Here is a 15675-nt window from a genome sequence, read left to right as displayed (position 1 = left end):
CTAGCATAACCTCCCTGGTCTTATATTCTATGCCTCGGCTAATAAAGGTAAGTATCCCGTATGCCTTTTTAACCACCTTATCTACCTGTCCTGCTACCTTCAGGGATCTGTGGACATGCACTCCAAGGTCCCTCACTTCCTCTACACCTCTCAGTATCCTCCCATTTATTGTGTATTCCCTTGCCTTGTTTGCCCTCCCCGAATGCATTACCTCACACTTCTCCAGATTGAACTCCATTTGCCACTTTTCTGCCCACCTGACCAGTCCATTGATATCTTCCTGCAGTCTACAGTTTATCTGTACCTTTAGGATCTTGAACACTTCAGTAAGGTCTCCCAAGGGCCTTCTCTTCTCAATCATAAACACTCCCAATTTCTACAGCCTCTCATAGCTCAGATGCTTATTCAGAAATCAATTGACCTTTCCTTCAATGTTTCGTCTCCGTGTGCCCCTTCCTAGGATATCCCTACTATAAGGTGGCATCCAGAATTGTTTACAGTATTCCAGGCAAGGCTGGACAATGCTCTGTACAAACTCAGTCACCCTCTGACTCTACACCCCAAGATCTTGTTTAATCCCGTTACTGCTCTCACACACTAGACGATGGTTTCAGTGAACTACCCTTACTCCCCGGATCCCTCTCCTGCAGTACATCCTACAGTATGTCATTATCTTATATCCACACTGTTTGTTCCTATTCCCCAATCTCAACACTCAGCATTTATCTACATTAAACAACATTTGCTACTTACTAGCCCAAATTTCCAAATCTCTCTGTATTTTGTATGTGTATTGCTTTGTAAGAATGTGATTTAGATATATCTATCAAGGAGAAAGATGTACAGTGTAGCATTGAATTAATTCTAAAGATGCTTTTATGTTTAATGTAATTAGTTGTATTGTTCTGTTCTATTTGCAGTCACAGGTAGAAGGCTTGTCAAAGAAATCCAGCTGGACCGTGCGGCAAGTCGAGAGATGGTTTCGAAGGAGGCGCAATCAAGATCGGCCGAGTTTGATGAAGAAATTTCGAGAAGCTTGGTAAATTTCAAGCTTGGTTGTTACAGGTCCTTGCCATGAATTTTGAATTGGTTTATTTCATTTTCAGAGATCATCTTTGATTCAACATCTGATTGGTCTGGAGATTTAAATTGCTAATAGCTGTATTGATGTAAATAGTGGAGACTTGCTGCAAAATATGAATGAGCTTGTGTGGCCATTGTGAATGTCTGGTTACTGTAGCTAACACGCTCTTTCTGTAAACTTCTGAATTTGGTTTATTATTACAGACAAAAATGAATGTTTCCACTGTGTGCAAATCCTGTTGTGTGTGTGTGTGTGTGTGTGTGTGTGTAAATCCTGACGTGTATGTGTATAAATCATGTTGTGCGTGTGTAAATCTTGGCATGTATGTGTAAGTCCTGTTGTGCACGTGTGCAAATCCTGTTGTGCACGTGTGCAAATCCTGTTGTGTATATGTGTAAATCCTGTTGTATGTGTCAATCTTGCTGTGTATATGTATAAATTCTGTTGCATGTGTGTTATTCCTGCTGTATGTGTGTAAATCTTCTTATGTGTGTAAATCCTACTGTGTCTGTGTAAACCCTGTTCTATGTTCAAGGGAGACAATGTGATGGGATATATTACACAGATACCAAAAGTTGTCCTAGAAAACAAAACCTATTGTATTCACATTACCAGTAACCCAGACTTTAAATTGAAAATAGATTATTATCTTCCTTCAAAAGTAATTCTTACGAAAGGTAATTGACCCATCTCGGATTTCTCTCTTTGTAGTTATGTTGTGTATTGATTATATCAGCCAAATATTTGTGCTTTGCACTTTTATCTAATTGAAAGTAAGTTTGCCAGTTATTATCTGATCTGAGTTTAATATCCACCTTTCTGTAAAGAGTGAAGTGGCACAGTGAGAGACTAGTTTAATCTGGTAAATGGAAAACTGCACAATGGTTAATTGTTAATTCTTGGGTCTGGCAAATCCGCAAGGGCAGATTACCAAAAAAGCTACAGCTTCTAGATCATTGGGTACAACGCAACTGAGAAATACAATCATCCAACAAAATACCCCAAATTGTGAGTCTGATAAAATAATGAAAAGCTAGCGTGTGTAAGCTCTTTTATTTGAAACAAAACAAGATGTTATAATAATATTGAGCAAAAAGCTCTCGTATGTCAGGGGTGCTCGAAGACGGGGCCGGATCCACAAGGTTGAACACTGAGTGGGCCATAACTTAATAAAACTCCAAACTCCTCCACTCTAAAATTCCAGGCCAGCTATAAACTAAAAACCTAAACTCCCTCCCCTTATACAAAAACGGAACCATACTCACCATTATGCTCTTGCTGACCTGATATGATCTATTCCCCTGCGTTCTCTCTTACTGCCAGGCCTGATCCACTACTGTCTGCCCCCGCCCGCTGCTTTGATCCTGCTCTGATGCTTTGTTACTCCTGATGTGCCCAACTGAGTGGGAGTGAGGGTCTCCTGCCTTTTTAAACTTCCCTTGGCCACGAGAGTCCTTCCCAATTGGTTCAAAAACGCTGCTTCTTCATAGACCTAAATGGACCAGACAAGAAGCAGCCTTGTCTAATCCTGCAGGCTCGGGAGCTTTGAACCACTCAGACAAGTTGTGTCCCCGTACAAAATCTCTCGATAATACTAAGTGTGGAAAGGAAACAAAACAACCCTGGGCTGGGTTGAAGGAACCCAAATACTTCAAAAGTACTTCATTGGCTGTAGAGTGCTTTGGGACGTCCTGAGGTTGTGAAAGGCGCTATATAAATGCAAGTTCTTTCCCTTCCTTTCTTTTTCTATTCCTCTCTTACCTCACCGTCGGGCTGTGTGTCTGATTTTCAAGTGCTGCAGTGTCCTTGGCATGTCTGCCTGCTCTGACAATATCCTTGTACCAGCTCACGATTGTACCACATTAAAGCAGATCGGCAGAAAACGGCAGGCTGAGTGAGCACAGAGGCAGGACACTGACCTGTACCCCTAGCCGACCTGTTACTAGAAACGTGTGTTTCTTGCAGCTTTAAGTTACTGAATTCGCGAACTCTCGACAATCTGTGACACTTCAGTGGTTTGGGCGAGAAGCAGGGAGCAGTTAAGTGGTTTTATCAAAAGGAGATTTAATGGCTTGTATCCCATAAACTAAACGATAAAGAGGTAGCAAAAGTCAATGTTAGTATGCAAGAGAAAATTGGACAATCAGCGCACGGTCTGTGACCAGAAATTCGCAATTGAAACAGCACAGTGCTATTACACAAAGGGCGATTAAGACAAATAGGGACATTTGATTTGACCCTGAATATATCAATTTCCTCTTAAGTGTCGCAGGCTGAACATTAATCACACACACACCATCTGTTCGACAGGGATATTAGATTCCCAGCGTTTCAAAATGAAATGTATAATTCATTGATACTGAAGTGGAAGAGTGAGCATGGAGCTGTCTCCCTGAACCAGCAGTCCTAGAATTTTAATATTTAAATGCACAGTATAAACCGTGAGTTGATAATTGAATTCTTAGCTCTTATGAGAGTGCAGTCACCCAATCGGCCCCTCAATCATTGGTAACACAGTGTGATTTTCTTCCACTAACATTGCTGAGCACGGCCTCTCAAGACCTCCTGTTCCTTGTACTTACCCTCATGTGTCAGCCTGAACAGCGAGTATCAACACAACGTTTGATTATTGGTGAGATTACAGCCAGCACCCGTCCTGTTCTTCACACACAGCAGGGATCACTGGATGTTGAACCCTGACTGACTATTCCACTCCCTAGCTTGGGCACACAGCAACAAACTGTCACGCCTGCACTATACCCCAGCGGGCTGGACACAGACTTGGGATTGAACACAGGACTCTGCCGGGAGATATGTTGCAGTAGCACCGACTGAGACACCGATCACGGAGGCATGGGGTGGGGTAGAGGGTCCACGGCTGCAGGTTCTATAGCACAGTGCACTCTCCGCCTGTTTGGCCCTCTAGGTTGCATCGGAGTCCTGTGTACGTCACGGAACCCTGATGTGCATAGAATGATGAGGGTCCCGCCTGATTCAGGTGGGCGCCTGGGCCAGCCAGCAGGAACGAGCCGTTAAGTCCACCACCTCGATTTTAACTCCATTCTTTCTGCCAGACGAAGGGAGTAAAACCTGCCCCTATAGTCCCATTCTCTTCCGATAGTATCCTCACAGATTCAGGCAGCATCTGTCGAGAAGACACAACCTTTCAGAGGAAAGGGTTGATATCCGAAACGTCAGCCATTTCGTGTCCATCGACTGATGTTTTCTGACCCGCCGAGTGCCTGACCCCTGACCCGCTGAGTGCCTCACCCGCCAAGGGCCTGACCCCTGACCCGCCGAGTGCCTGACCCCTGACCCGCTGAGTGCCTCACCCGCCAAGGGCCTGACCCCTGACCCACCAAGGGCCTGGGCCCGACCCGCCAGGGGCCTGACCCCTGACCCGCCGAGTGCCTGACCCCTGACCCGCTGAGGGCCTGACCCCTGACCCACCTTTTCTGATTCTATTTTACATTTCCAGCATCTGCACTATTTTTGCTTTTTTTTTTAGCCAGATAAATGCTGTGGCCTGTGCCTTTAATGTGCCCTGGATTCTGATTTCTTGGTTTCTCAACACCAGCTGGGCCTGACCTGTGTCTGTAACACGGATGTACCGACTCGGTGACTCATGTGCTCTCTCACTGCAGTCAGTGTCGGTTTGATGAGAAATTATTTAAGGAATAAACTGTTTGTTTTCCAGCTGGCGATGTACATTTTACCTCCTGGCATTTATTGGTGGCATTGCTGTCCTGATTGATGTAAGTGATTTCACTTCATGCTTTGACACACAGTAAACACATGTCAACAATTTAATATCATTGAGTATTCGACAAGTTTAATATTGATGCCTGGCGGAAACCGGGAGTTAAAATCCACTCACCCCGGGGCAATTCCAACCCTGCTGTTTTCTTGGGCGGCTGAGTCATGGATATGTGCAAATTTGGGTCTTATCTAAGATGCTATTTTAACTGCCTATTGAGTCAGGCTTCCGATACGGACGCCCCAATCAGTAACACCAGTTACCCTGATATCACCACATTAATGAGACGATGCTGGCACTACCCCAGAATTCTTTTCAGTAAAGGCGCCCGTAATCTGCATTAATTAAACCACATACTGTAACAATGTACCTGATGTATAGGACACCAAATCTTTGGGAAACAGATTGTGGTTTGACGTAGCAGTCAGTTTATATCATGTAGCTTGGGAGTTGCTGTTACTGTCCCAGAGACTGCCTGCACTACTTGTGGGTTACAGGAGACAATATCACAGCAGACTCAGTTCTCACCGGTTTATCACACGCTGCAACAATGCATTTTATAGTATGTGGCTTGTGGACTCCACAGCACTAAACACATTAAGATCATTATTATCAGCATCAAAGGTGGGTCAAAATACACCTCATTCCAAGGTTCAAATATTGTGCCACTGCTCTGTTACGATGACGACAGCAGCTTGCATTTATATAGCACCTTTAACGTAGAAAAACATCCCACGCGCTTCACAGGAGGTGTAATCAAAAAATCTACACCAAGCCAAAAAAAACGAAATAAGAGGTGTGACCAAAAGTTGGTCAAAGAGGTGGGTTTCAAAGAAGGTGGAGAGGTTTAGGGAGGGAATTCTGGAGCATGGGGCCTAGGTGGGTAACGGCAGGGCTGCCAATGGTGGGGCGGAGAGGGGTGATGGATACAGGCCGTCTACTGACAGCTCGGTTGCCGTTTCCTTGAGCTGAAACTTTGTCCTGCATGATGGGGATTGGATTGGATTCTCCTCGAGCACTGTAACTGGCTGAAGAGGGGCTGCAAGAGCAGGAAACTGCTCACCGTGTTAGGTGGCACACAAGGTGTATCTTCAGGTCCCACCCACACTCATCATCGTGACCTAGAAACTTGGCCCGTTCTACAGGCATAAAATAGACACCTAAAGGTCCGTTATGGTGGGCCCGAGCGCGCGCTCATTCCGCCATATTGGATCGGGCTGCTCAGTAAACGTCCAGGGCGGGTGCCTAAAAGCCTCATTATAATATTTAAATAAGGCTTGTTATACGACCCTTTTGTGAAATTGGGCTGCTGCTTTGGCTCGGTCTCAATTTCTGTCCTGTAGAGCACTCTGGGGCATTTTCCTATGTTAAAGGCACCGTATAAATGCAAGTTGTTGTTGTTGTATAAATTGTTTTAACTAAGCCCAGTTTAGTTTGGACCAAATTGATGTACATCCCTGTGAAAATGTAAAACACAGTCTCAGCCGGTCTCTACCCATATCGGTCAGAGAACCAGCTGGCCTGAAGAGAACAGTACTCAATGGAAACACTCTCTCACACTCTCTCCTACACTCTTACACACTCCTCTCACACACTCTCCTACATTCTCCTCGCGCACTCTATCATACTCTCGCACACTCGCTCACACTCTCGTTCATGCTCCCTCACACTCTCGCACATGCCTACACATGCTCTCGCACACTCTTGCACTCCCTCATACTCTCCTCTCATACTCTCCTCTCATACTCTCTTGCACACTCCCTCACACTCACACACTCTTGCAGATGCCCTCACATGCCTTCACACTCTCACTCACACTTTTGCACACTCTCGCTCACACTCCCGCAGACTCTTGCACATGCCCTCACACGCTCTTACACTCTCGCACACTTCCACACTCTCTCCTCTCATACTCTCTTGCACACTCCCTCACGCTCTCTCACACCCTCTCCCTCAAACTCCCTCACACTCTCTCACACCCTGTCCCTCAAACTCCCTCACACTCTCCTCTCACACTCTCTCACACCCTGTCCCTCACACTCCCTCACACTCTCTCACACTCTCTCACACCCTGTCCCTCAAACTCCCTCACACTCTCTCACACTCTCTCACACCCTGTCCCTCAAACTCCCTCACACTCTCCTCTCACACTCTCTCACACCCTGTCCCTCACACTCCCTCACACTCTCTCACACTCTCTCACACCCTGTCCCTCAAACTCCCTCACACTCTCTCACACTCTCTCACACCCTGTCCCTCAAACTCCCTCACACTCCCCTCTCACACTCTCTCACACCCTGTCCCTCACACTCCCTCACACTCTCCTCTCACACTCTCTCACACCCTGTCCCTCACACTCCCTCACACTCTCCTCTCACACTCTCTCACACCCTGTCCCTCAAACTCCCTCACACTCTCTCACACTCTCTCACACCCTGTCCCTCAAACTCCCTCACACTCTCCTCTCACACTCTCTCACACCCTGTCCCTCAAACTCCCTCACACTCTCCTCTCACACTCTCTCACACCCTGTCCCTCACACTCCCTCACACTCTCTCACACTCTCTCACACCCTGTCCCTCAAACTCCCTCACACTCTCTCACACTCTCTCACACCCTGTCCCTCACACTCCCTCACACTCTCCTCTCTCACTCTCTCACATTCCCTAACACTCCCGCACACTCTCCCCTCACACTCCTTCACACTCCTCTCTCACACTCTCTCACACCATCTTCCTCAAACTCCCTCACACTCTCCTCTTGCACTCTCACACACTCTTTGACACTCTCCTCTCACGCTCTCTCACACCCTCTCCCTCAAACTCCCTCACACTCCCCTCTCACACTCTCTCACACCCTGTCCCTCAAACTCCCTCACACTCTCCTCTCACACTCCCTCACACCCTCCCCTCACACTCCCCTCTCACACTCCCTCACACCCTCCCCTCACACTCCCCTCTCACACTCTCTCACACCCTCTCCTCTCACACTCCTCCACACTCCCACACTCTCATATTCTCTGCACAATTGGTTGCTGCATTTTTCTACAAAGCAACCGTGACTGTCCTTAAAAGTAATCCATTGTCTGGGAAGCCGTTTGGGATGTCCCAGGGAAGTGAAAGGTGTTCTTTCTATTGTAAAGAGAAGGTTTGGTTTGTATTTTTTATTCTAGTGCTCACTTTAATCACTTTGTGCAGTTTACTGACGATGTAAGTTTTCAGTTAATGTCATTCACGCTGTATTTTTATTATTCTGTTGCAGAAACCGTGGTTTTATGATACATGGGAGGTGTGGGTTGGGTATCCTAAACAGGTAAGTCCACTCTCGGCCTGATCTTATTAATTCCGCTCTTACACAGTGAATCTGTATTTAACATCGAAGGTGTTTGCGATAAAATCTGTACAAATAACTATTAACGATGGTTATTAAACAAGAGCGATGGCCGGTGATTGAAGGATTGTGTATCTACACCACGTTTCCACTCCTTCAGAGACTGTTTTCCCAATTATTATCCTGAGGCCATTGACTCAGTACCGACCCACAGTTATCAGCAGTTCTCCAACACCGAGCCCAGGTGACCATTCTTCACCTCTGACCCCAGGCACTGAGTGTGAGGACGATACTCTCCCATGTTCGGAAAACCCTCTGCCTGAAAAAAAATTCTTCTAATTTCCTCTTTCATTCTTCTAGTGGTAATCCTCAATCTGTGGCCCTTGTTACTGATTCACCAATCAGTGGAGACAATCTTTCACTATTTATCCCCTCAAAACCTTTTGTAAGTTTGAAAATCTCTATTTGTTCCCAGCTAACACAGTTTAAAAAAAACAATATTTTGTGCATTTCTTCATAATCACAACCTTTTATTGCTGGCCTTGTTCTATGAATCGGCACTGCACCATTCCCCTGGGTCTAATTTCTATCCTTTAATGAGATGTTCAGAACCGTACAAATTCATTATCTCTTCCTCTTTTCTATATTAAAGATCCCTATGTATAAATTCAGAATCCCATTTGCCTTTTTATGGCCTTTCTACTGCACTCCCAACTTTAACAATCTGTGAGATAGAGGCGGAGCCTTTACTGCCGGGGCAGTAATCAGCCAGAATTGGCTGGAGAATCAAGAACTAGGGGTCATAGTCTCAAGGTATGGGGTCGGCCATTTAGGACTGAGATGAGGAAAAATTTCTTCACTCAGAGGCTTCTGAATCTATGGAATTATCTACCCTGTGGATGCTCAGTCGTTGAGAATACTCATGACTGAGATCGACAGATCTTGGACACTAAGGGAATCAAGGGATATAGGGATCGGGCGGGAAAGTAGAGTTGAGGTTGAAGATCAGCCATGATCTGATGGAATGGTGGAGCAGGCTCGAGGGGCCATATGGCCTATTTCTTATATTTCTTTAGTTCCAGCAGATTACATAAGAACATATCACACGCCCCGTATAGAAGATTGATCTCAATGGAATGAAAATCCGGTGGGTTCTGTAATGGGTGGACAATCCGCTCCACTAGATGGTGAAGGTCAAAATCTACCCCAATATATCAGGACCCCATTAGAGGTGTGTGTACCATATAGAATCATAGAATGGTTACAGCACAGAAGGAGGCCATTCGCCCCGTCGAGCCTGTGCCGGCTCTCTGCAAGAGCAATCCAGCTAGTCCCACTCCCTCGCCCTTTCCCCGTAGCCCTGCAATTATTTTCCCTTCAAATACTTAACCAATTCCCTTTTGAAGGCCATGATTGAATCTGCCTCCACCACCCCCTCAGGCAGTGCATTCCAGATCCTAACCACTCGCTGCGTAAAAAAGTTTTTCCTCATATCACCTTTGGTTCTTTTGCCAATCACCTTAAATCTATGTCCTCTGGTTCTTGACCCTTTCGCCAATGGGAACCGTTTCTCTCTATCTACTCTGTCTGGACCCTTCATGATTTTGAACACCTCTATCAAATCTCCTCGCAACCTTCTCTGCTCTAAGGAGAACAACTCCAGCTTCTCCAGTCTATCCATGAAACTAAAGCCCCTCATCCCTGGAACCATTCTAGTAAATCTTTTCTGCACCCTCTCTAAGGCCTTCACATCCTTCCTAAAGTGCGGTGCCCAGAATTGGACACAATACTCTAGTTGTGGCCGAACAAGTGTTTTATAAAGGTTCATCATAACGTCCTTGCTTTTGTACTCTATGCCTCTATTTATAAAGCCCAGGACCCCCTATGCCTTTTTAACCGCATTCTCAACCTGCCCTGCCACCTTCAAAGATTTGTGCACATATACCCCCAGATTTCTCAGTTCCTGCACCCCCTTTAGAATTGTACGCTTTATTTTATATTACCTCTCCTCGTTCTTCCTACCAAAATGTATCACTTCGCACTTCTCTGGGTTAAATTTCTTCTGCCATGTGTCTGCCCATTCCACCAGCCTGTCTGTATCCTCTTGAAGTCTATCACTATTCTCCTCACTGTTTACTACCCTTCCAAGTTTTGTGTCATCTTCAAATTTTGAAATTGTGCCCTGTACACCCGTTAATATATATCAAGAAAAGCAGTAGTCCCAGCACCGACCCCTGGGAACACCATTGTACACCTCCCTCCAGACCGAAAAACAACCGTTCACCACTACTCTCTGCTTCCTGTCCCTTAGTCAATTTCGTATCCGTGCTGCCACTGCCCCGTCAATTTTGCTGACAAGCCTATTATGCGGCACTTTATCAGACACCTTTTGGAAGTCCATATACACTACATCAACCGCATTGCCCTCATCGACCCTCTCTGTTACCAATCAAGTTAGTTAAACACGATTTGCCTTTAACAGATCTGATACTCCTGCTCTGCCTGGTCTCACAAAGGAAATGTTTGGACTTACCTTTTGGGCCTCTTTGTCCTCCCCACCAGCTGCTCACCTGGTCCAGCCTGGCGAGAGAGCAGCAGCGGTTTCCCCACTCAGACCCCGGTTAAAATACCATCGATGTCCTATTGGCGTAATAGGACCCCGATTTGCATAAATTCACGGGGCTCCCGCCTGCTTCAGGTGGCCGCCTCATCCGCCTGCAGGATCCTGCGGGTTTATATCGGAGACGGCGGGAAGGGGTCGAGTTCCAAGTGGATAAGTAACCCGCTCGTTATTAACTCCCCACCCGCCCGGTGGGTGGGATTAAAATCAACCCTACGAGAAATCTGTTTCCACACATTGGGTTGTTGCAGGATGGAGTGCTTTGCCACGGGGAATGTTAGAGACAGAGACCACTGCATCTTTCAAGGAAAAGTGGACAAATATTTGAAGCAGAAGAAGATACAGGGGGAGAACAGGACAATGGAATCAATTTTGAATTGCTTTCGCACTGACTAAATGGGACAAACGGCTTCTTTTTGTGCTCTGCTAAGCTGCCTGTGTTTGCCTATATTCTCCTACAATCTTTGTCAGCTTCCCATGTCCCCTAATTTGGAATCATCAGCAAACTTTGACATCATTCCTCCTGTATCTTAATCATTTATGTGAATGGAAGCAAAAGAGGCCCAAGCACAGATCCCTGGGGAACATCACTGCCTACATCCAAAAAACATCCCATTCTACAATTCTGTGGTATTAAAGGGAAGTAGCTGCAAGGTTAGACAGATGATTAGAGGTCAGAAGCATGCGGGATATGCCTTTATTTTTATAAGTCCCTTATGTGAAGAATCTGTAAATGCTACAGGCACCACATTCCCTTTGGCTGTACAGATTCCATCGAGTACACTTGCCTTGTCTGATGTGTTGCAGCCCCACGGAGGTATCCAGAGTCTTTCTCTCAGAGGATGAGGGTCAGGCAGGTCCTGAGAGGGATGCTGAGGGTGAAGAGTTACCAGCTGCTCTCCTGCTGCCGATAGCAAGGCAGATCTGGCAACGTCTAATAGACAGCAATCTCGACTAAAGGTCAAAGTCACCGCAGCACAAGCATTACTGAAAACATGGCCCCAATAAACTGGCCACCAAGCCCCATAATCACCACAATCCTCCACCTGACCACGTTTACTATTTATGTCGTTCATACACCCCATTGCAACGGAGCGCTCTGCACCAAATAGAAATAGACTTTAAATAAATGATTCACCGAGCTGTGTTTGGAATATTATAGATTAGTGTTATTTCCCCTCGGTGGCTGTGGCTGGATGTGGTTTGTGTCTGGTACCTAATCTAATGCTGTTTCTCAGTGCCACCCCGGGGTGAGGAGGAAGTGAGATGGCTGGCTGCTCGATCTCATAGGATGGCTCTTGAGATGGTGCTAGTCCCATAATCCTTGGCGCAGGGTCATATGACAAGGGCCTACAACTGATGGTACCACATCCACGGCTGTAGTGACCTGCTGACCCTCTCTCTCTCTCTCTGTGCCTGAGTTACTCGATTGGGTGGTTGAGGACGCAGAATTTGTGTCACCCTCAGAGGCAGCTCCCTACTCCTGTCATGCTCCTGTTGCTCGGCACCCCCGTGACCTGTGTTAGGATGTAATGAGGTCATTGAAGCACCACATGGGGGTGATTCCTCAATGTAATGAATCCAGAGAGTACAGACTCACCGACACTGTAACCCAAGGTCAGTACAGCATCACTTACAACATTCCTGAGAGATCCCACCGCTGGCCCTGGGACCTCTGTCATTGGGGGGCTCTGCTGCAGGGGTCTGTGGAGGAGGGTCAGACTCCAGTTGCATGAAGTGGCCAAACACCACTGCACAGGTGAAGTGAGTTGTCTCCTCTGTATTGGGCGAAACTCCTTGCTGGGTGCTTCTCAGTCTCTCGAACGACCCCATGCAATGACAGAACTCAAAAAGCAACATTCATCTATATACAGGCCTGGGTCGCACAAATCCTGGAACTTGGCTTGAGGTTGGTGCTGATAGGCACATTCGTAGTACATTCCTGCCACTCTGCTGCCATCACTGTTCGTTCCTCCTCGTCAGTACTTCCTCTCCAAGTCTAAATCTAATTCCCCCAGAGTGGATGTACCCGTGCTGGTGCCTTGTGAAGGTGATGTGCGTATTACTGTGTGTCCCCCCCACAAGAAGCTGAGCCCTACTATCCCACAGCTGGCTCCGACAGCAACAAAAGGGCAACAACGGATTCAGCAACACATTCCTGGTACCTAATGGGACTCATCATTACACGGTGCGGGGGTGCACGCTGAGTTAATGAATGACAGAGTGCCTGACTAGGGGCCGATGGAATAACCATCAATGATGGGTACGAGCCTACAGGTACAGGATGCCCTGCTGCACCTGACAAGTGGCCCTCAAAATAGTGAGGCCATTTTGTGTGGAGACAACCTGAAGGTTGTCTCCACACAAAATGGCCTCACTATTTTGAGGGCCACTTCTATGAGCCTTGTTAGAGGTTTCAGGTTAGACGGGCTACCTGCTGTCGTTCACATCTCTCACCTGCCTTGAGCTTCTTTCTCCTGCAATAAAATGAAGGGCTATAAGCTTGAAGGACCCTCACAGAGCGATGCCTCCCAGAACGTGCCTGAGATCAGGAGTATGCAGCATGTAAGTTGCTGTTAGTGGAATCATCAGTAGCACTAACTTTTCTGATACGTAAATCGTAGCATCATACATCACAAAGGAGGCCATTCTGCCCATCACCCCTGTGCCAGTTCTCTGAAAGAGCTTTCCACTTTGTCCCATTCCCCCTCTAAATTTTTCTTTCTCAAATATTTATCCACTTCCATTTTAAGGGCTATTATTTATTCCGCTCCCACCACTGTTTCTAGTCAGGCGATCCATATCCTAACATAAAAATATTTCTCCTGACCTCTCTCTCCGTTCTCTTGGTGATGATCCAAAATTGATGCCCTCTAGTTAACAACCCACTGACCAATGGAAATAGACTCCCCCTTTTTACCTTATCAGAAACCTTCATAATTTTAAACACCTCTATCAGAGCTTCCCTTAATCTTTTTTCTTCCAATGGAAACTCGGAAATGTTGTAAACAACGTGGAGGATAGTAACAGACTTCAGGAGGACAGAGACAGACTGGTGAAATGGGGCAGACACATGGCAGATGAAATTTAACGCAGAGAAGTATGAAATGATACATTTTGGTAGGAAGAATGAGGAGAGGCAATATAAACTAAATGGTATAATTTTAAAGGGGGTGCAGGAACAGAGAGACCTGGGGGTGAATGTACACAAATCATTGAAGGTGGCAGGACAAGTTGAGAAGGCTGTTAAAAATGCATATGGGATCCTGGGCTTTATTAATAGAGGCACAGAGTACAAAAGCAAGGAAGTTATACGAAAACACTGGTTAGGCCTCAGCTGGAGTATTGTGTCCAATTCTGGGCACCACACTTTAGGAAGGACGTCAAGGCCTTAGAGAGGGTGCAGAAGAGATTTACTAGAATGGTACCAGGGATGAGGGACTTTAATTATGTGGAGAGACTGGAGAAGCTGGGGTTGTTCTCCTTGGAACAGAGAAGGTTAAGAGGAGATTTGATAGAGGTGTTCAAAATCACGTTTCCAGTGGCAGAAGGTTCGGTAACCAGAGGACACAGATTTAAGGTAATTTGCAAAAGAGCCAGAGGCGACATGAGGAAACATTTTTTACGCAGCGAGTTGTTCTGATCTGGAATGCGCTGCCTGAAAGGGCGGTGGAAACAGATTCAATAATAACTTTCAAAAGGGAATTGGAGAAATACTTGAAGGGAAAACATTTACAGGGGCTATGGGGAAAGAGCAGGGGAATGGGACTAATTGGATAGCTGTTTCAAAGAGCCAGCACAGGCACGATGGGCCGAATGGCCTCCTCCTGTGCTGCATCATTCTATGAAACTATGAATGAAAATAAACAATGGGCCAGAAATCGCTCCCGAAATAACGGAGGAGCTCAGCAGCGCTCTCCGTTGTTGTTGGTGAATCGAAGGGGTTCGCACACGCGCAGTGAAACACGGAAATCATGAACTTGCTCCTATTGGTTCACCGGTGATATGACAGCTTCGATTTAAAGGGACATCGCACGCTGCAATCGGACAAACTATTGAAAAAGTGCAAACTTACTCATCTGCCCAGCTGGAAAGTAATTAATCACACCCCAAACAGATACGCTTAAAAATACCAGGTCTAAACTAAGCTTTAACAGCGCGGTTAGTCTTAATGACAGCCAAACAACTAAAAATTAACTTTTTAATAGTTTTTGGTCATTAAAAAAAATTGAAAATTAAAAATATTAATTTTTTTTAACTTTTCCCTTCGGTCTCTTTAATTTAATTAAATTATTTCTTTGGCTTTTTATTAAAATTATTTTTATTGTTTACAATGATATCCAGAACACTAGCTTTAAATTAATGAAGTCTGCTCGCCTGCTTGAACAATGCAGCCTGAATCTGTGGGCGGGACTTCTCTTCCTGACAGATTTTGTGGGCGTGTCTTCTCACAGATGTTTCCAGCTGCGCGGCAACTCAGGCTGCTCAGAGGCTGGGTTGATAGCGCACAATTTGTTTAAAGTTCAAACTCAAGCAATTCGACGCCACAGAGCCCGCAGTAAGTAATTTCGTTAATTAAATTCGCAGGAGCTGCGGTGAGCGTTGCCTCGCAGCTCGGAGCGATTTCTGGCCCCCTATTTCTCCAATCGCTCCTCAGAACTAAAGCCTCTTATCCCTGGTACTATCTTCTGTACCCTCTCCATAACCGTGAACTCTTTGCTAAAGAAAAGTGCCCAAATCTGAGTCGTGGTGCGGCTGTGTGAGGCGGAGGTGTTTGTTTCAGATACGCCTCCCCATTTAATGAGATTCCGCTCAATGATGAAGACACTTTGACAGGCTTCCTGCAGGTGGAAAATTTCTTCTGATGCTGAGTGACTGTCGTGC

The 15675-nt window shown here is 46.1% G+C and overlaps 1 protein-coding gene across 5 annotated transcripts in view; it reads left to right on the top strand.

Moving 5' to 3' along the window:
• cers3a (ceramide synthase 3a) overlaps nucleotides 1-15675 on the top strand; it is a 126666-nt gene that overhangs the window by 53715 nt on the left and 57276 nt on the right. For all 5 annotated transcript variants that reach the window (XM_067971645.1, XM_067971643.1, XM_067971646.1 and 2 more), the window contains 3 exons: nucleotides 921-1039; nucleotides 4782-4839; nucleotides 8103-8153. In XM_067971645.1, coding sequence (XP_067827746.1) covers nucleotides 921-1039; nucleotides 4782-4839; nucleotides 8103-8153 — 228 coding nt within the window. The remainder of the gene's footprint in view (nucleotides 1-920; nucleotides 1040-4781; nucleotides 4840-8102; nucleotides 8154-15675) is intronic.

The sequence above is a fragment of the Heptranchias perlo genome, chromosome 34 (genome assembly GCF_035084215.1).
Source record: "Heptranchias perlo isolate sHepPer1 chromosome 34, sHepPer1.hap1, whole genome shotgun sequence".
Classification (NCBI taxonomy): Eukaryota; Metazoa; Chordata; class Chondrichthyes; order Hexanchiformes; family Hexanchidae; genus Heptranchias; species Heptranchias perlo.
The sequence above is the reverse complement of the archived record's forward strand: the minus strand, read 5'-3'. Positions and strand labels throughout refer to the sequence as shown.